Source organism: Ahaetulla prasina, chromosome 7 (genome assembly GCF_028640845.1).
Source record: "Ahaetulla prasina isolate Xishuangbanna chromosome 7, ASM2864084v1, whole genome shotgun sequence".
Classification (NCBI taxonomy): Eukaryota; Metazoa; Chordata; class Lepidosauria; order Squamata; family Colubridae; genus Ahaetulla; species Ahaetulla prasina.
Window position 1 is genome coordinate 53,024,261 of NC_080545.1, and position 20,971 is coordinate 53,045,231.

The 20,971-nt window shown below is 34.4% G+C and overlaps 1 protein-coding gene across 1 annotated transcript in view; it reads left to right on the top strand.

The window, feature by feature from the left end:
* NAV3 (neuron navigator 3) overlaps positions 1–20,971 on the top strand; it is a 576,609-nt gene that overhangs the window by 506,928 nt on the left and 48,710 nt on the right. Inside the window, exons 14-21 of the mRNA XM_058190061.1 lie at positions 421–505; positions 1,522–1,798; positions 2,397–3,105; positions 8,029–8,517; positions 12,647–12,688; positions 14,946–15,103; positions 16,135–16,323; positions 17,873–17,925. Of these exons, the coding sequence (XP_058046044.1) occupies positions 421–505; positions 1,522–1,798; positions 2,397–3,105; positions 8,029–8,517; positions 12,647–12,688; positions 14,946–15,103; positions 16,135–16,323; positions 17,873–17,925 (2,002 nt within the window). The remainder of the gene's footprint in view (positions 1–420; positions 506–1,521; positions 1,799–2,396; positions 3,106–8,028; positions 8,518–12,646; positions 12,689–14,945; positions 15,104–16,134; positions 16,324–17,872; positions 17,926–20,971) is intronic.

Here is a 20,971-nt window from a genome sequence, read left to right on the forward strand (position 1 = left end):
ATATTCTTTGAATCTTATTTGATTTATGCTTATTTCCTTGAAGAATAACCAACCTAACCTTAACCCATATCATTTTCTGAAAAGCCTTGAAATAATCTAAACTAATACTGGAATAAAATTTAAACCATAATCCAAGGTTGGTTTAATGCAGCTGTTATGATATCTTACAGAATATGAGTCCAACTACAAATCAGCCTATTGTGGACATTTATACTAGATCTTGATAAAGATAGAAACTGCATATTTCAGTAAATTATTTACAATCAAAGCATTTTTAGCAATATGTGGATTGCTAAAGTTTATATTTAACAATATTTTTATTGAGTAAAAAACCCATGAAATCAATGACATCAGCGAATTTCAGTCGAATAGATGAAATATCAATTTCTTTTTTTCCTCTGTTGTTTTTATCTCCAACAGTTGGGATGATAGCAGTTCTGTTAGCAGTGGCCTCAGTGATACTTTGGATAACATCAGCACAGATGACCTCAATACTACATCATCGGTCAGTTCTTATTCTAACGATACTGCTTCTTCAAGAAAGAATATACCTACCCATGTAGGTCTCACCTTCCTAATTTTCTGTCTAGGGTAGGATATTTATTCCAGACAGCCACTTGGATGCTTTGTCATTTTTTCTTAACATACTTGTTCAACATGTAAATTCTTTACTAAAATGATTTCGGGGTGGAGGGGTGAGGCATTTGTTTATTTCTTTGGTTTTTTTATGTTTTCTTTGTGGGAATTATAACAGTCCTAAGTCTCTTCTGACATGTTATAGTTATAATTAGAGCTTCTGGTATAGCCATGTCATAAAACCACGATGAAACAATTAATTGAATCAAAGCAACTAAGGGACACCTTCTGTGCACAATCTTTCTGGGCGGGGGGGGGAACGGATAACCTATTTCCTGATCAAGGACCTGTGGAGAGTCATAAACACTGCTGGAGTTTAATGACATGATTACATTTTCTATTGATCACAGCACGGTGTTGCCAGCAACCCAAGGCAAAGTTCTGTGCTGCATATGGAGGCAAGATTGAGGGTTAAAGATATAGCCAAGTTCTTTCTTAGCATATCACACTCTTGGTTATAAAGAGAGTGTGAAATAACAACTAATCTCTGAGTAAACACATTTAGTCCCAATCACGTGACCTGTCAGTTAAGAATCATATTCCTGTCAAGCCACTTATTGTAGTACTGACAATTTTGTAGGCAAATTGAAACTCTTTCACAATTTGAATCTGAAACTTGCCTATTAATTAAATATATGATCCTCATATTCTTAGATGTAATGAAGAAAACAATCTCAAGAATCAGCATTAATTTTTGTTATATATTATTAGTTTATCTAAGTTAATTTACTTAGCACTAGCTATACAAATACCAAATACCAGTCAAAGTAGAATGATCATCATTTTGAGGGCAAGACGTTAAGTATATAATGTGTATCCTACATTGCACTGATTGAAATAAAAAATACTTGATTAATTTCATTCCATGATATTTATTTTTGGTAGCTGAAGACAGATTCTGAAAAACGTTCAGTAACTGATGGAGAACCTTGGGGAAGCAGTGAAGAACTGAAGAAGCCAGAGGAAGATCTTGAGAGCAATCTTGACAACAGTGGCAAGTGGAGGAGCCATCCTCCTGGGTTGCTTGAGGAGGCTGAGAAAGGAGGGCAAAAAACTCCTCTTCCCATTTCTCAGACAGGCTCTTGGAGAAGAGGCATGACTGCACAAGTGGGAGCAACATCATCTAGGCACAAAGCTGGAGGAAGTACTATCAAGACACCTGGTAGGAAAGGCATTGAGAGTGTTTCATGTAAGACTAGTAGTTCCCTAAGTTGCCTTAATTGACCTCAATAGATGGAAAAACTCTACGTTTAGCTCCTGGGCATAGAAAACCAGTAATACTGTAATATTAGATTTATTACACAGATAATTTGTATAACTGAATTGTATCACTTGGACAATAATTCAGAAGTATTTGGTGGGGAATAATGATAGAGTGTAATACTGCCATTATTTCCTTTGCAGTTGTGGGATGGGTAGATTGGTTTTCCACGAGAGTGAACTCTCATTTCATCCTTTATCATCAATTATTGGGTCTCCCTCTCCTCAAGGAGTCAAGACTCCATTGTGTCTGGCTATTTCCCTATGAATATCTTCAAACAGAAAGTTTGTTCTGCCTTCAACTTTCCCCCTGGCATGTTGTTTACTGCCCAGTTATATCCTTCACCTTGAGAAAGGTGAAGGTGCTTTGCAAACCCTTCAAAAGAGGTGTTTTGCAGCATTTGAAAGGCCATATGGGGCTCTGCTCTTTATATAAAGTATTACTGAAAAACTGAAATCTACTAGACATGGATTTCTGCAGCAATTGTCCTCTTCTTTAGGAAAAACAGATGATGCCAAAGCTTCTGAAAAAGTAAAAACTCCCCTGAAAGGAGCTTCCATCCAGCGTTCCCCTTCAGATGCAGGAAAAAGCAGTGGAGATGAAGGGAAAAAACCTCCTTCTGGAATGGGCCGATCAACAGCCACAGGTTCCTTTGGTTTCAAGAAAACTGGGGTCAGCTCTTCAACAATAATCACTGCAAGTGGAGCAACCATAACAAGTGGCTCAGCAACTTTGGGGAAGATGCCTAAATCTGCAGCCATTGGTGGAAAATCAAATGCAGGGAGGAAGACCAGTCTAGATGGTTCTCAGAATCAAGAAGATGGTGTCTTACACATGAGTTCAAAGACCACTTTGCAGTATCGAAGTTTACCACGTCCTTCAAAATCAAGCACAAGTGGGATTCCTGGCCGAGGTGGACATAGATCTAGCACCAGCAGCATCGACTCTAATGTCAGCAGCAAGTCTGCTGGTGCTGCTGCCACTAACAAACTGAGGGAACCTACAAAGATTGGCTCAGGACGATCTAGTCCTGTAACAATCAACCAGACGGACAAAGAAAAGGAAAAAGTGGCAATATCTGATTCTGAGAGTGTATCCTTGTCTGGTTCTCCCAAATCAAGTCCAACTTCAGCTAGTGCCTGTGGAACATCAAGTCTCAGACAGCCAGGTTCAAAATACCCAGATATTGCCTCACCTACATTTAGAAGGTAAAAATGTTTTATGTGAAAATTGTGATTCTTGCCCTCTCTACCCTTCTCAGAAGAGATGATATTCCATAGATATATTATGGAATTGGCTTCCTTTGGGATTCTTGGAGGATTATGGTACTTCATGCTCCAACAGCACAATAGATTTACACTTCCAGGGAAAGGCAGATACAAATATCTCTTTCTCCTTGCATTTCTTTCTTCACTTACAACAAGCCATTTCATCTAATATGCAACACCAGTATCCTAAAAATGCAAAATCTCCAGTAAAAATTGAACATGGTAGATATGTACATGTATACATATAGGTGTGTGTGTGTGTGTGTGTGTGTGTGTGTTTCAAAGTCATACAGAGAGTAATCTATTGGACAATTAACCAACAACAGTCCTAACAAAAACTATAATTAGCAATTTTACTGTTTAATAGCTGCGTTTGGATTTTCCCAATTGTTTGATAATAATAAAACTTTTTCCATTATCAAGAAATATGTCTTGCATACTGTAACCCACCATTTAGAAACATTTGGGCTCCCATCATGGCCATTAGTCATGGTTGATGGGCATAGTAGTCCAATTCATATGGAGATGGTAAAAGCTTCACTAAGCTTTTTATAATTTTTCTCAGTTCCCACCCCCAATATTAAAATTTAGGATTCTCAGTTGTGGGTGGATGCAGGACAGATACAAGTAATTCTTCATACGTAGTCAGATTTTGCAATTTCTAATTTCTCTCTACTGGAGAGTATAGAGAGTATAGCAGTGACTATGAACCTGAGTGGACGACATAACTGTCAATAGCTAGCTAGCTAGCTTTCTTTGTTTCTTTGTTTCTTCCTTCCTTCCTTCCTTCCTTCCTTCCTTCCTTCCTTCCTTCCTTCCTTCCTTCCTTCCTTCCTTCCTTTCCCAAGTGTGATTGGACACACAAGGAATTTGTCTGGTGCATATACTTTCAGTGTACAAAAATAAAAATAAAATATATTCATCAAGAATCATAAGATACAACTTTTAGTGATTGTCATAGGTTACTAATAAGCAATCAAATCATACTAGGAAACAAAACAATATAAATTGTAAAGATACAAGCAACATGGTTGTAGTCATAAGTGGGAAGTGTTAGGTACTAGGAAGGATGAGAAGAAGAATAGTAATAGAGTCTTAGTAAATAATTTGACAATGTTGTGGGAATTAGTTGTTTAGCAGAGTGATGGCATTTGGGAAAAAATTGTCCTTGTGTTTTGTCTAGTTGTTCTGGTGTGCAGTGCCCTATACTGTTGTTTTGAAGGTAGAAGTTGAAACAATTTATGTCCAGGATGTGAGGGGTCTGTAGATATTTTCACAGCCCTTTTTTTGACAAATGCAGTAAACAGATCCTCAATGGAAGGCAGGTTGGTAGCAATTGTTTTTTCTGCAGTTCTAATTATCTGTTGAAGTCCGTGTCTGTCTTGTTTGGTTTCAGAACCAAACTAGACAGTTATAGAGGTGCAGATGACAGACTCAATAATTCCTCTGTAGAATTGAATCAGCAGGTCTTTGGGCAGTTTGAGTTTTCTGAGTTGGCACAGAAAGAACATTCTTTGTTGGGCTTTTTTTGATGACTTCGATGTTAGGTTTCCATTTTAAGTATTGAGATATTAATACTTAGAAATTTGAATACCTAGAAATTTGAACGTCTCTACTGTTGATACTGTGTGGTCTAGTATTGTAAGAGGTGATAGTATAGAAGGGTTTCTCCTAAAATCTACCACCATTTCTACAGTTTTGAGTATATTTAGTTCAAGAATGTTCTGGCTGCACCACAAGGCTAGTTGTTCAACCTCCGTCTGTATGCAGATTCATTGTTATCCCAAATGAGACCAATTACTGTTGTACCATCTGCAAACTTCAGTACTTTAGGAGAGGGATCTTTTGCGATTTAGTCACTGGTGTATAGAGAGAAGTGGAGAGAGCACAGAGCCCTGGGGGACTCCTGTGCTAATTGTACAAGTATCTGATACGATTTTGCCTAGCTTCACCTGCTGCTTCCTGTTTTTTAGGAAGCTTATGATTCATTTAGTTTAGTTAGAGGAATATCTGGAATGATGGTATTGAATGCTGAGCTGAAGTCTACAAAGTCCACAAAGTCTACAAAGAGTACCCTTGCATAGGTCTTTCGAGATTCAAGATGTTGTAAGATATAGTGCAGAATCATATTAACAGCATCATCTGTCGATCTATTTTCTATTTGGTAGGCAAATTGCAAGGGGTCTAACAGTGGATCCATGATGGTTTTCAGATGGGCATATGCCTATATGTTTCTTCAAGTACTCCTTATAGTATTTCTAAGGAATTTGTTTTACTCTTTTTAAGTTTACAAGGCTTTTCAAAAGCAGTTAGAAAAAAAATTAGGTACTTCTTTTCATGTTGAGTTTTAGTTATATCTGTTCACTGTTTTCTTCCAAAATAATTCTGAAATTCAGAAATTAACACAGTGTACAGTGTTTTTCTTAAGGAAAGATCACGAAGATGAAGAAATGACATAATAGTACATTTAAATAAATCATTTTATCAGAATATATACATTGCAAGTTGCTTTATTTCTCTATGCAGGCCCATGAGAAATTCCTGGAAAATAGCTGGCTAGCAACTAATGCTTTGCTGTGAAATATGTTGAAAACTTAGGCAAACTAATTTTATTTTACTTATTCATCAAGTTTGAAACTACCCATCTCCCTTTCAGAGGGAGTGAAACTATGTCTGTCTTCCAACATTATATCTCTACAACATTTAAAATGAAATGTTGACTAACAAAATAATTTTGGAACTTCCAATTAGGTTGAAAGTTGGTCTGACATCTATAAATGGTTGCAATCAATTTTCTCTTTTTGGACGCTATGAAATGCTCATCAAATGTTCAGTAGGCAGAAAAATATGAAAGAATGTCTAAATCTAATTATAAACAGCTGTTGCCAGTCAAAATGCCTGGTAACAGAATACAGGACAGAAGGAGACCTGTATTAATATAATTTAATTGGCAAAGTCTATTACAGAATAGTTATCTATTCAAGAAAATATAAGCGGAAGCCTGCTTTTACTTGCTTCTGTGGCTGATAATTGACTAGGAAAAGCATAGTAGTAAGGATCCCATATGAGCTAGGGCTGAAATTTCATAATTGCATAATAGCTAACTAGTGCTAGTGATGAATGTTCATTAAAAAATAAATATCTCTTTATATTTATGGATTATAAATGATCTTCTAAATATCTTATTAGATACACGATGAAAGACAAATTATACATTTTACAATATGCTATGGATGCAGTCACAAAAAATGCTTCATAAGAAGCTTTATGTCTAATTACAGTTAGACATAACTGTTATTGTATCGTTTTACTGGATGCTAAAGTCAAAGATACTTTCTGTGACCCAAACCTTTCTATTTATTTTATTTCCTTTTTTCTGGACAGATGTACTAACTTTTTATTTTCTGAGAAGCCTTAGTAATTAGTGATGAAATCCAATTATTTTTGCTACCGGTTCTGTGGGCATGGCTTGGTGGGCGTGGTGTGGCTTGGTGCGGATGGCTTGGTGGACGTGGCAGGGGAAGGATACTGCAAAATCCCCATTCCCTCTCCACTCCTGGGGGAAGATATTGCAAAATCTCCATTTCCACCCCACTCCAGGGGAAGGATACTGCAAAATCCCCATTGCCTCCCCACTCTTGGGGGGAAGGATATTGCAAAATCTCCATTCCCACCCCACTCTGGGGCCAGGGAAAAGTGGTATTTGCCAGTTCTCTGAACTACTCAAAATTTCCACTACTGGTTCTCCAGAACTTGTCTGAACCTGCTGGATTTCACCCCTGCTATTAATCTAGATGGGGCACACAAAGAAACTGAAGGGTAGCATACTGGTTTCATCTTTTTAACTTCTCTTTTAAGAAAATGAATGTATGTTTTAAACAACATATATTAGTAAGTTAGGGAGAGAGTTTTGTAGAAACCAGGGCAGATGCCTGAGATATCTAAATATGATGTTCCTTACCTTCAATCATTCTATTATGTTGCAAATTGTGCAAAAATATGCAGCCCACCTTGATTTGGAGATTTTTGAAACCACAGCATTTCATCAGAAAAAACAAGAAGGAAAATTTTAAATCATATTGGCAATCTCTGGATATTAAAGCTTGACTCAAGTTAGCAGGATAAATTGTTCTATCAAAAACACTCAATAATCTTGAAAGAAAGCTGGGACTACCCTCTTGTGGCCAGTCACCAATACAACATTTTACTTAGAAATTGTTTACCACCGTGGCTTTTATTACAGTATAAATAAATATTATGTATATTGTTTTTCATTATCATTCAATAAACTGTAAATTTAGAAAAGCCTTCCTTATAGAAGGGCAAACTATTTTAGATCTTTTAGAAATGCAATTTTCTGCAGTTCACAAAAGAAATTTTATTCTGCTGGAGATTGCTGGAGTGGTCTTGGAGAATAAATTTAATGAGATAAATACAGATACATAGATACACAGATACATAGATACATATGGAAAGAAACTGAAATTAGAATTTTTCACCTAATTTCAGATTTGAGAAAAATATTGATTTGGTGGCTATCCATAATCATGCTATAATACTTTAATTATTAAAATATCTTCTGATTAAGCTTTTGAAATACTTGTTAAGCTTTGATGAACATTTAATCTATTTAAGCATCTACATAAAGAGCAACTGTTGATTTTATTATCTCTATGAGAAGATCCATATTTCTTAAAAGACAAAGTTTAAATGAGTGCTTTTGAATTATTTAAACGACATCTAACAATGCATAATCAAAATGGATTTCCTTGTGAGAAATGTAAAAGTAACTTGTGCTGATATTCCAGATATTATGATGTGAAGCTTTGGTTTCTAACATTTAGGTTGTTGGTTTGCTTCTAGGTTGTTTGGTGCCAAAGCCAGTGGCAAAGCTGCCACTGCACCAAATACAGAAGGCATGAAATCTACATCTGCCATGCCCAGCCCTAGTACCACATTAGCTCGGCAAGGCAGTCTGGAATCTCCATCTTCAGGTACAGGTAGCATGGGCAGTGCAGGTGGGCAGAGTGGAAGCAGTAGCCCTCTCTTCAATAAGCCCTCGGACTTAAATACAGATGTTGTAGGCCTAAGTCACTCCTTGGCTTCAAGTCCAGCCTCAGCCCATTCTTTCACATCAGGTGGTCTTGTGTGGGCTGCAAACCTGAGTAGTTCTTCTGCTGGTAGTAAGGATACACCGAGTTACCAATCAATGACTAGCCTTCACACCAGCTCTGAATCTATTGATCTCCCTCTTAGTCATCATGGCTCCCTCTCTGGATTGACCACAAGCACTCAAGAGGTTCAGAGCCTGCTCATGAGGACTGGAAGTGTCAGATCTACTCTTTCAGAAAGGTGAGTTAATCAGAGAGAGAGAGAGAGAGAGAGAGAGAGAATCATAACTGAGCTTGGGGGTACGGGGAAACTCTGAAAAACTAAGGATTGAAAAAAAGTCTAAGAATTCTTTATTTCATTCAATAGATTCCTTCTACAGAATCTATTAAATTATGACTGAAATTAAGATACTTGGGAAACATTTAGAAAATAGTAATGACATTAATAAAATTAATAGTCGTGATGGCTTCAAAATAGTGGTTCGTATGTGTTCCTTCATTTGCTTAGATCATTCTCAAAATAGCAAAAAGAGGATAATCAAGTAGTTTAACCCGGCCAATGTATATAATATATAACAGTATAATTGTGCTTAATAAATTATAGCTTACTTTATATTAGTGCTTGTAATTTGGGCAGAAGCTACAAAATGCTTGTCTTCTGGGGTAGCATGATATAAGTAATCTCTTTCCTTCTCTCTGAAGATTTCTCTAGAAAGTCTCCTTTTAAGATAATTACACACTGCCCAAAGCTCACAATTGTTTAACTTTAATTATGAATAGTGTTAAATTTGTATGTAAAAGTTTTAACTATAACACTTTAATATTTATTTTTATGAAAAGAAGTATGTAATAAATTTGTATGGAAAGATCAATACATAAACAACTCAGTTTCATAAAGTTCAACAACCTTCTCTCACTCATGACATTTAGAAGTGTTGAATTGCAAATCTCTTGTCAGTTCTAACAAGCAGGGTGATTTAGCCTTTTGTGTATAGTTGATTGGAAGAGACCAGCTTGGAAAAGGCTAAATGTAGTATTTATATGGTTCGTTTGAAAGTAAACATAGTTAAGAATTTTTTTATTTATTTTTTTGTTTACATTTATACCCCGCCCTTCTCCGAAGACTCAGGGCGGCTTACAGTGTATAAGGCAATACAGAATTAATACAGTAGGAGACTTTTTAGACATCTCCTTGTGGTTGTGCTAAGAAGTGAATAACTTGTGTCAAGTCTTTGTGAGCCCAAAACAAATTGATGTGTTCTTGGCAAATATGAGATTCACATTAGAGTCATCATGAAACTATGTCCTATGTACTCAGTGCTTCACTTCACAGTATTTCTATGTACTATGTTGCATGAATTTGTGTGCATATGTACATGCATACACCAATGCTTTGTTTCTTCTTGAAATATCTCTGTTTTTCAGACTATTGATTATGTTTGTAGATTTATGCTATAATTGTCTTCACAAATGTGAAAGAACAATGAAGCAAGCAAAATCTGTGTTAAAGTAACACAGATCCACAGCAACAGCTGCATAAGCTGTCCAACACAAGCAGCAATATTTCTTATAGACATATCTGAAGACATACTGGGGGAAAAAAAATTATCTTCTGCTCCAGGCTGGAATACTTCAGTATTCAGCAAATGGATGACAATTATATTGGACTGAATAGCTTATGCTCTAGAAAACAATTATTTAATTGTTTGGGTTTTTCCCCTGACCAGATATATCAGGAATACATATTGCTGAATATTTAAAATATTTTCCATAGTGTAATAAATTATTACTATAGTAAATATTTTAATATTCAGTTGTATTGCTGACATATCTGGTGTAATATGGTGTAATCATGCATCATTTACTGAATCTGTTTGATTTACCTTTTACTAAAAAATTGCAACCTCATGTCATGTTTTGTGAGTTGCACAGCTATATAAATTTATTAAATAAATAAACTAATAAGATGCTGTAATGAATATTTTTAATAATTGGTCATATTCCTATGATTTCCTCCAATCAGTGAAAAAGGAATCTTGTTTTAGTTGTATCCCTGTTATGTCCATTTTAGCATCATGAACATAAGATGCACCTTCAAAACTTGATGGACACAATTAACTGTTTGTGATCCATTCCTTTGACTTTGTAAAAGATATTCCCAATGTAGCAAATTTATTTAATTAAAAGTTTATTTCAATCAGCCAGGCCTAGTGATCAGGGTTGTGATCTATCTCCGTTCAGATCTTAAATAGGTTCTTTATCCTAGATTTTGTTACAGAGAATTGTCCTGTCATCTCTGCAGGTTTTCCTCTTTCTACAGGTTTTTATGTTATCTAAATGCTTTAGGAATTCTGGATGGGTGGTTTCATGTATGTCTTCCTGTGGTACCTGCCCTTCTACCTTGCTGATTAATTGGAGCCCTGAGCTTAGTATGCTTTTTATTTTCCAAGATGGACTCTGGTCAAGGCCTTAAGTCAATATTAGAAGATACTTTTTGGCTAACTTCTGATCCTCTTCTGTGGGAATATCTGCCATATGTGTTATGCTACATCTTCTCTTAATAAATACATAGGGACAATCCTCCATCTCTACAAAGTTCATCTCTCTTTCCTATCTTTCCACTGAAAAGTTTAAATAGGGTATTGGCATTCATACCCTAGGCCAAGTATTGGTCAATAATGGACAAAGTACATGTATAGATTATGACTTCTGTATCCAGGCAATTACTTTTTCCAAACACCTGCTCACATTTTTTTATCTGGCTCCACCCCTTCTTGGCGGGGTTCCCTCCAAATGTTAAGCACAGTTCTTGATCCCTTCCTCTCATGCTATCAAGAAAAAGATATAGCATTCGGCAATATGAGAAGTTTGTCTCTTGACAGACAGGTATTCAGATTTAGTGGTCACTTGTTCATTGCTATTCAAGTAAAACACAAATATGATTTATTTAGTTATTGCTCATGTACATTGTGAAGTAGTCCACAGCTCAGGACACAGATTTTATTACTTCATTTGTCAATTTGTCTTTGCATTGTCAAACCAAGTCTGGAACTATGGATACCACAGTAATCCAACAGATTCATTTTTTGATATGGGGACTGTAATTTATTTTCAGCTGCTCAAATAGAAGGAAAGCTTTACTTGTGTTTACATGATGACAGATAGTTGTTGTTTTAGCAAAAAAAGAAAAAAAGGTAGCTTTTGTATTTGTTATGTTAGGAGATCCAAGAAAGCAGATATCATAGAATTAAATCTTATGTTTACCTACAAAATTAGATACTAAGAATGAACCCCTGTTATAGTGTGTTTTGAAAAAAATACACTGACATTATCTTTTAAATTGTTTTTATAAATTAAAACTGTAAGCTGTTAGAAACAATGTAATGTTAAAACATAAGAAAAATCTATGGCACTTTTAATAATACAACTCTATATTATTGTTTTCAGTAAATATTTGTTTTTGCTTTCTATATGAGGTTTAGCTTTTGCAAAAAATATTTATTGATTTATTCATTAGGTAGAAAATTCATCACAACAAAAATTAAGACTTTTCCATTAGTCTTCAACTTTCAACTAATTCTTAGTGTTATTTGTGATCCTGGTTTTCAAATGTTGGCATTGTGCGCTTCATAACTACAATATCAGTAGCCAACAAAATACAATGATATATGGAACAATACATGACCATAGTTTAAGCATCAAAACTGAAAGAAGCTAAAATTTCAAATCCTCAGGTGCTAAAAGCAGTCCTTTCTTAACTAATAGTCAAGGAAAAAAGTCTTGGGCAGATCTAGAGAGAAAAGAAATCTAGACTAAGAAGAAAGTAGTATCCTGAGCTTACATTAAACTAATATCTGAGCCCAGTTCATTTGTTTAGGTTCTCTTGCCAACATAACTACATTTTCAGCTATTTTCTATCTTCAAATTTCATAAAAATTGGAGATGGCAAGATATGTTCAACATTTTATACATTTACATATGAATGAACTTGCCTTTTGAAAAGTCCTGACTTAGATACTTAACTATGCTTATGGAAAGAAATCACATTAGCACAATAAATTGAAATCAAACAATTATACCATCTGTATTATCCAGACATTCCTCCCAAAGAATATAAGAATCTGAATTAGATAATAACTAAAGCTAGATATGATTTCAACACTGTAAAAATGTAAGAATAGACCACTGTTACTGAAAAGTGAAGAATAATCTTTGTACAATATTAACACACCTCATTTACAGATTTGACATTTTCCATTAAAAATAGTTTTTCTAAAATACAGTATCTGCAATTCAAACCTTTTTAGACCTTTTAATTTTGAAGTATTCTGTTTATTGTATGTCTTTAGGGTTTTTCTTTGTTTTAACAGCATGCAGCTTGACAGAAATACACTGCCCAAAAAGGGATTAAGGTATATAATATTTTATTCAGCATGACTGCTGTTTCTCTGTTGTTCTGTAGCTTCTCTCTATAATACATCATCCTTTTCTTGTTATTGTATAACCTGTAGCGAACAACTAATATAGTACTTCCATTTATGTTTAGAAATTAGATTGTTAAAAAGTTAAAATATTTTATCTCTTTGACAATGAGAAGAATAAGAATAATTTGTAGGCTGCATCCAGCAATTGTAATAATCTGTATATTTGCCTAACAAATTTTCATAGTTGAAATTTTTTTCTCTCCCAGAATTGCTCAACTGTTTCACAGGAACTTCCTGATAAGTTTCAAATTTTGCTTTGGGTGGTATCTTCTGACCATCTAAGTCAGTAATTGTCGAAGTATGGTCCTTTGACTACCAATCATTTGCAAACAATCCATCAAGTGTTGTTCCACAGCTTTACACATTCACTGGGCAGGTCCTGTTTTTGATCTAGGGTCCACTAAAAATGCCATTTGTTTGATCAAAACAATTTCACTGATTCCTCAAATTAATCTGAAACGAGAACCCAGAGTTTGCTTCAAATGTCACTTTAAAGGTATAACTTCCCACTGCTCATAGTTTTCTGTTCTTTACAGATTGATTCCTTACAAATTGATTTCTTATTCAAATAAAAAAATACCCATTTACCACACAATTATGCTGATTATTGAATCCTACAGTCTTACTTTACTTCTGACTTTAAACTGACTCTCAGAGAGCAAGACTGCTTAGTTTCCAAAAGTTTTCAATAATATTATTTTCAAGTAGAAAGGATACAACGTTCTTCTGCTGCAGTGAAGGTATATTTCAATGAATTACCAGCCCCTTGAAGCTGCATTTGAGGTGGGTTTTCAAAGGAGACCGGTGGGGGGAAAAGATTCTTAAAAAAGAACCAGTTATAGTTTTACCTACACTTTTGCTTATTGAAAAGAATTACGCTACAATTGGTAGAACCATATTAAGTCTTTTAGAATCCAAGGAGAGGGTTTTGCCATCTTTCTTTTCCTTTATCTTCAATTCTTTTAAAGAAAAGTAAATAGTCAATTCCTGTGAAAATTATCAGGGTCAGTACATATGGTGTGTTCCTTGTTTTTGGGTGTCAGTCAATTAAAATCTGATCTCAAGACCAACATTAGCAGTGGACTGTCAAGTAACTGAAATATTAGATTGCAGTGAAATATTTTTTTCTCGAGATGCATATTACTAAGTAATAATCAGTTGAGCTTAGTAAATCTCAAGTAGATTTGACAGTAGAAAAATAGTATCAATCCTATTTGGTTGTCTAAATATACCCACCTCAGCAAACCTTGTTCCCACCCATGGATCAAGTATTATCAAAGTATAGCAGCCCAACAGTCTGTTTCCACATATATAAAGAAACAGGTCTGATTATGACAGCAAGAACAAGCTTTATTTGCAGGCAAAGGACAGCAAATGCAAAGTCTAGTTTTAAAAATAGGCTTCGGAAAAATCATAGCACCCATTTTTAAAATCTTCATTTTTTAACTTTGCAGATATATGTAAGCACTACATTGCAAATTGACTACCTAAAAGGACCTTATATACTTATCACTGAACACTTTCTAAGCCTTTGTCACAATGTGGGCTGTTATACTGTTGGAGATACATTTTTGTCCTGAGCAGCAATCCCCCAAAGTCTATGGAAAATTCAGTTTCCCAAATCTTAGTTTCAGCAACACAGTTCTTCACAAGAGAGTATTTTTTGTTCACCTCTTATATCTATTTAGTGGTAAAGTGGTATCCCAGGATCACTCTGTGGACAAATAATGCTTTTTTCCCATAAGATGTCCCATCAAGTGTCACTTACAAACCCAAATCATTTCTTTTTATAGGTTGATCTATTCTCATTGTTTTCAACTTTATCTGTGCATTTTGCTCCTCTAGCTATCATTATATAAGAACTGACCACTGTTCTCTTTTCACCAATTACTTTTTAAATGTATCATTTTGCTTGAATTCAGATTCTGTTGTTTTTTTCTTCTAACGTTTTTAAATGTTTCCTGAACAATTTCCTCTGCATGATTTTCTGTTAGATGCCAATTGTCTCTTTGTTAATGAGTTGTCTGTCTTTTTCTTGGGTAATATTTACCTCAAATATTCTATTAAAAATCATCTGAACTGAAAGTGATACTTGATAACAGAGTCTAATCTTTGGGTAAGTGTTGCGCTTTAGTTGAATACAGCATCTGAATGTTTTTAATTTGTCCATGGACATCTGTTTCAGGTATACTCCATCTTCTCGCCAGGCTGGTCAAGAGGAAGGGAAAGAATGGCTGCGTTCACATTCTACTGGAGGGCTCCAAGACACTGGAAATCAGTCTCCCCTGGTGTCGCCTACAGTTATGTCTTCCTCTGCAACTGGCAAATATTTCTCTAATTTAGGTAAAAAGGAATAATTTGCATTGTTACTTTATTCTATTTTGGTGGAGTCATAGCCTCCATTGATTTGTCAGAAGTAATTAATATGTGTTTCCAGATTAAGTTTTCTCATGTCAGTTACAGATTTTGCTGGGTTTTATTTCTTTCTTTCTTTTGTTGTTGTTGTTGGGGGTCTTTTTGCAAAAATTTTTCTTTCACCTACCTGCCTGTGTGTCATTTTCCTATAAGTTGAGTCAGGAATGTTGAGTCAGGAACGTTTTAGCTATTTATTTCAAAGCAAACACTGCTGATAGTGGCTTGGTTTAACAAATTATGTGACACACTGTGAAAAAAGATGATAAATCTTGTTTTCTCTAAATAAAAGGATCAAAAGTCTTCCCCTTAAGAGCCTTGGAAACCGACTTTTCAAATGATAATTCCCTGTGTGTGAGGTAGGAAAGGAAAGGAAAGGAAAGGAAAGGAAAAGGAAAAGGAAAAGGAAAAGGAAAAGGAAAGAAAGGAAAAGATAAGAAAAGATAAGAAAAGAAAAGAAAGAAGCACATATTTCAAATCATGGCTAAAAACAGCTCTGTATCATGGAATTATCAATTTAAGATTATAAATACATTTTGGTGTACTAGATAATTGTAACTGCTGCAACTAAGAAAAAATTGTCAAAGATGTGCAACTTTACCTAGTCCAAGACATTTATTTGAAAATGGCCCATGGAAAAAATAAAATTTTATTTTCCTTTACATGTAATTAAAATTATTTATAGGAAGTAATATAATTCCTCATTTAATAATTTACCATTCAATTCTGGGGAAAAAAATCCATTTTGTTAAGAAGCTCTGGAACCACATCTAAAAATGTGAAGCCACATTTAACCCTAAAGCCACAATCTATACTATACTATCCATGAGGTTAAATTTATCCTAGAAATGGTTTTAATTGTTTATAAAACATAGTCAATAAGTCACTTCATTCAATAGATTTTCCCTAGAATATACATAGCATTTCACTCAAACATTAATGTTTTTTGTTTGATATTGCAGTAAGTCCAACAAATTTATCCCAGTTCAAACTTCCTGGACCTAGTATGATGAGGTCAAACAGCAATCCTGCACAAGATTCTTCATTTGATCTCTATGATGATTCTCAGTTGTGTGGTAGTGCTACATCCTTAGAGGACAGACCACGTGCAATTAGTCATTCTGGTTCATTCAGAGATAGCATGGAAGAAGGTAAGAGGATGTGTGAAGCAATGAACAATTATTGGATTACTCAGAGTTTAACCCATGCCATAATCGGAGTTTATAGATATATTAGAAGCAAATCATAGGTTTTAACTGATTTTTGTTTTCTATCTGCTTCGAAATTCACTCTTATTTTAGTAGTTCAATAGCCTTTGGAAACATAATACTCTTAAGCTTTTCAATAATTACAATCACTATATTCTTAAATACAATAGGCCTATTCTGTCTTTCATGAATATTTTCATCATTTGATCGCTTTCCTTTGTTAAGTTGTAGCAATTGTTACCTTTTCTGATTTTTCCTTGGACAGTTATTCATAACCACACCTGTTACCAAGTTGCTGAAGACTTTTAATCAAATCAAAATCATATAAAATGAAATCAATCTCTATTATCAACATCAGTCTGATGTTCATCAATCTGATGTTTTCATTATGAATGCTGATTCCTTATACATACATTGTACAAAGCATTGTTTTTGTTGACACTAAGGTGTTCCTTCTGTTTTTCTGTATAGATCTGGCAGCATCCCAGATTTAATACTCACTTGATTCTGGCACCTGCAGCAATCCAAGCTCGTTTTGTTCTGTGCTTTCAGCAAATTGAATTGTCTAACATAGCACAGAGAAAACAAAATTTAAAAATCGCATCATTTCAATGACCCAAGCGGCTTTGCTTATTAGAGGCCTAATAGTATGCAAAAAAGTAGCAATACTCTAGGTCAATTTGTGTTAAAAGAGCAGGGCAACTTGCAATAGGGGCAACCCTATGCTCCTCTTATAGTTATCATGGGCCTCAACACTTGCTACTTGCATTGCAAAAAATTCACACCAATGGATGCTTTATTCTCTGAAATAAATAACAGGCCCGGGAATTCAGTATAAACCAAGATTCAGTGAGGTATGAAGGATTATAGCCCTCCCTGTTCTGCAATGTAATAATTCCAACCTGGACCAAATTCTTAATCCAACAAAATTCTCATATTGAATTTTTGATTTTACTTTTTTTAAATGCTAATTGTTAAGTGTGGTTGCTATGTCTTATTTTATTCTAAGCTTCGCATACAAGTTAAAATTGTTTCATCTGGTATGTTATCAAAAAGATACTTTTAAAACAGAATCCATCTCACTTACAGTGGAAGCTGCCTGCCTAGCAATAACAACTTTTATCTTCCATGAAATGTAGGGTCCATTCGGCAATTGAAACTTTCTGTATTTGCTGTATCAAAAATTGCTTTGCCAAAGGGTGACATTCAGATGCTGTTTTCCTATCAGAACAAAATAAATGATGATGTTGTTTACTGGCAAAATTGCAATGTATTACTAAAATCTCTGTGTGCAAGTGTTTTTTTAAGCATAGAAAAATCATTTTGTGGAATAAAAATATATTTCTAAACAGGCAGCCTCTATTATAGTTTTCTCTTTGGAGACAATTACTCAAATTTAAAAAGAGATGTTCTGTTATTGAATTTGACAGGGAATCACTCCTGTTGCTTTATCAATGTTATTCTAATACCAACTTTGGTATTTCTGTTTTAGTACATGGATCATCATTATCATTAGTTTCCAGCACTTCTTCTCTTTACTCCACAGTAAGTCCTAAACATATATTTAAAATCTTGGATGTTGTAGATTCTGTGTATGGTTTTTAAAATTGGCTTGAAAACACATTAACATCTGGATTGATAACTGCTTTGATATTATTATATGCACAAAAATTTAAAATTTAAAAAAAGGTTCTGATATATCCACTATGGAGGAATGAATGGCTGGTAAAGGTGACAGAATTAGCAGAGATGATAAAAATTACTTGTTTGATTATAGGAAAGACAATAATATATTAGTGACAATAATATATTAGTGACCCTTTATGAACATTTTGCTGAAAAAAAAGAAACGAATGAACTTCTTATTTATGAGTTTGATTAGAAAGCATCGACTTTAGAAAGAAGGAGAATATTTTGTAGCCTTACAGAGAGAGAAGATAAATTCAAATGTACTTGTAACTGCTGTTAAGAAGAGTGGAAGACATTTTTTTCTTCCCTTCCCTTCCCTTCCCTTCCCTTCCCCTTTCCCTTTCCCTTTCCCTTCTTTTTTACTTATTACTTTATTGTACCATCATTAATTTTTTTCCTTTTTTTTCAAAATTTGTTTTGCTTTTAAAAAAATAAACTGCACATGTAACCGGAAACATATTGACACCTGACAGGCTAAGAAACAATAAAAAAATTCTTACTGCTGTTTGAATGTAACGCCTTCTTTATGGTTTCAGAAGCAGATTGCCCTTGCTTTCTTGAACTTTCTGGAAACTTTTGCTGTTTTCCTTCGTTCCCTTGACAGCAAATTGTTCAAAATTGTTTGTGCTGCTTTCTGATGTGCTGTACCTTTCTGGCTTGTTTTTGTGCACTTTAAAGGTTAAGTGGCACAGTAATTGGTCACTCAGTGGATTACTTTTCCTGTACTGAAACAGCTTTCCCAATGCAGGAAATTGCAGCCTTGCTTTGACAGCCCAATTTTCAAGTCTGGTATAAAGTGATTTATGGTGAGCCAGGTTGTAGGTGTTTTTAATTATTAGTAATACATTTTTTCTTATGGAGGAAGTTTGTTTTGAGTTTATGTGTATCAAGCAATATGAAATTATGACAGCTAATCATTAAAATTTCATTATACACTTCATTCTTTAAAACTTGAGTATTTCAGGATTAAAAGTTTACTATATACCGTAGATTAATTGCTTGGTTATATCAAATGTGAATGTACATTTTAATGTAAACTGGGATCCAGTCACTGGACAAAGGATGCTTTTGTTCATGCAAGCCTTCCTTGCATATTAGAGTCACTTGTGTGGTGCCCAATTTTTGAAAAATATGGTTACTGACTCCTTAAGGTTACAAACTTGTTAGAAACATATACAGTGTAGGACCGTTTGTCTATGAATTTTTAGATCAATATGGATCAAATTACTTTTTCTAAATGCAAGTTTTATTTTTATTACCTTTTTCCCATGTATTCAGGCCATCAAACAAATTCTTCTAGTAGTTTCTCATGTAATAATGATTTTATAATAAGGCTCAGGGTAAGAATGTTTAATGTAGTTTAAGAATCACATTCTAAAAGTTGAATGTCACAATATTTACACAGTAGTTAACCTATTTTAGTTGTAGTTTAAAAAAAGAGTCCTATGCTTATTTTGGAATATTTATTTTTTCTTTTGTTCAATTGTGTCCAATTCTAAGAATCCCTGTCTGATAATTGATGGTTTTAAGTGCAAAAATACTGTGCTTGAAATATCTAGATATTAATATGTTTAATAGGGTTTAATATAAACTACTAATTCCAGTAAACAGTTTCCAAAATCGTTACTGCACCAATGTCAACTCCTGGCACCTATAACTATAGTTCATCTCCATGGTAATTTTTTTAATAATCGGACCTTCCACTAGTTTACTCATTTCTACTGTAACTAAAACCATCAACCTTCTGCTGGTCACCCTCTTGTTATATTCCAGCATTACAGCATTCTCTGGAGCACTAGATATTCAAATAATGTGCTTGAAGTAGAATAATTTGAGTCTGGTCATTTGTGTTTAGAGTGAAAACTCTTGGTTAATTTGTTTGCTAACTGTCCATAATATTCTCAAGACTCTTCTCCAATAACAAGGTTTAAAATCATCAATATACTTCTTATCATGCTTCTTCAGTTCAACTTTCACTTCTATAAAATGTTTCAGGCAATACCATGGTTTGCACTATTCTGGTTTTTTAGGTATAGGCATATCAACATCGGAATACAATTTCAAGGCCTTCATAAATACTCTACCAAGTGCTAGTCAAGAGCATATTTCTTGTTTGACTCCTCCTCTACTTTTAGTAGTTGATCCTAAAAAGCAAATATTATCTATCTATGATATATTCATTAGCGATTTTAAGCTGATTATTGTACTGTCATTAATTTGGTTTTAGCTATATTTAATTTAGTCTTAATTTTAGTCTTTTTTACTGTGTTCCTTGGCTGTTATTACTAGAACTTGCAGATAGCAATAGCAATATACAGCTTCATACAGCTCTCTCTAAGCAGTTTACAGAGTCAGCATATTGCCCCTACAAACTGGGTCCTCAACCTCGAAGGATGGCAGGCTGAATCAACCTTGAGCTGGTGAGAATCGAACAGCTGGCAGTTGGCAGAATTAGTCTACAATACTGCATTCTAACCACTTCACCATAATGGTTCTGCACTTTCAGCTATTATCATCAGCATAGTGCAGAGATTATTCTTTCTTCCTACGGCTTCTTTAATTAACGAAGCCCATGTTGATTTCTGTTAGGCATTCTTCCAGTTTCTCAGTTATCCAGTGTGCATCAGGATATCTAAAACCCATTTTTGAATTACTGGGTTGTGCTCCTGTAAGTTGTGTCAAATTCTAGAATTTTAGTAGTGCAGGTTTTTTTACATTTGAGGACAAATAAATTAGAGCTTTGCATACCTTAACACAAACTATTATGTATTGAAAGAAACCCTAACATATTATAAATGTATTGAAATTATCAAACCAGTTATTGTAGACCCTGGATTATTATAGATACATATTAAAAATAAATAAATAAAAAGAAAATACAAACTTGAAGGAGAAAACAATT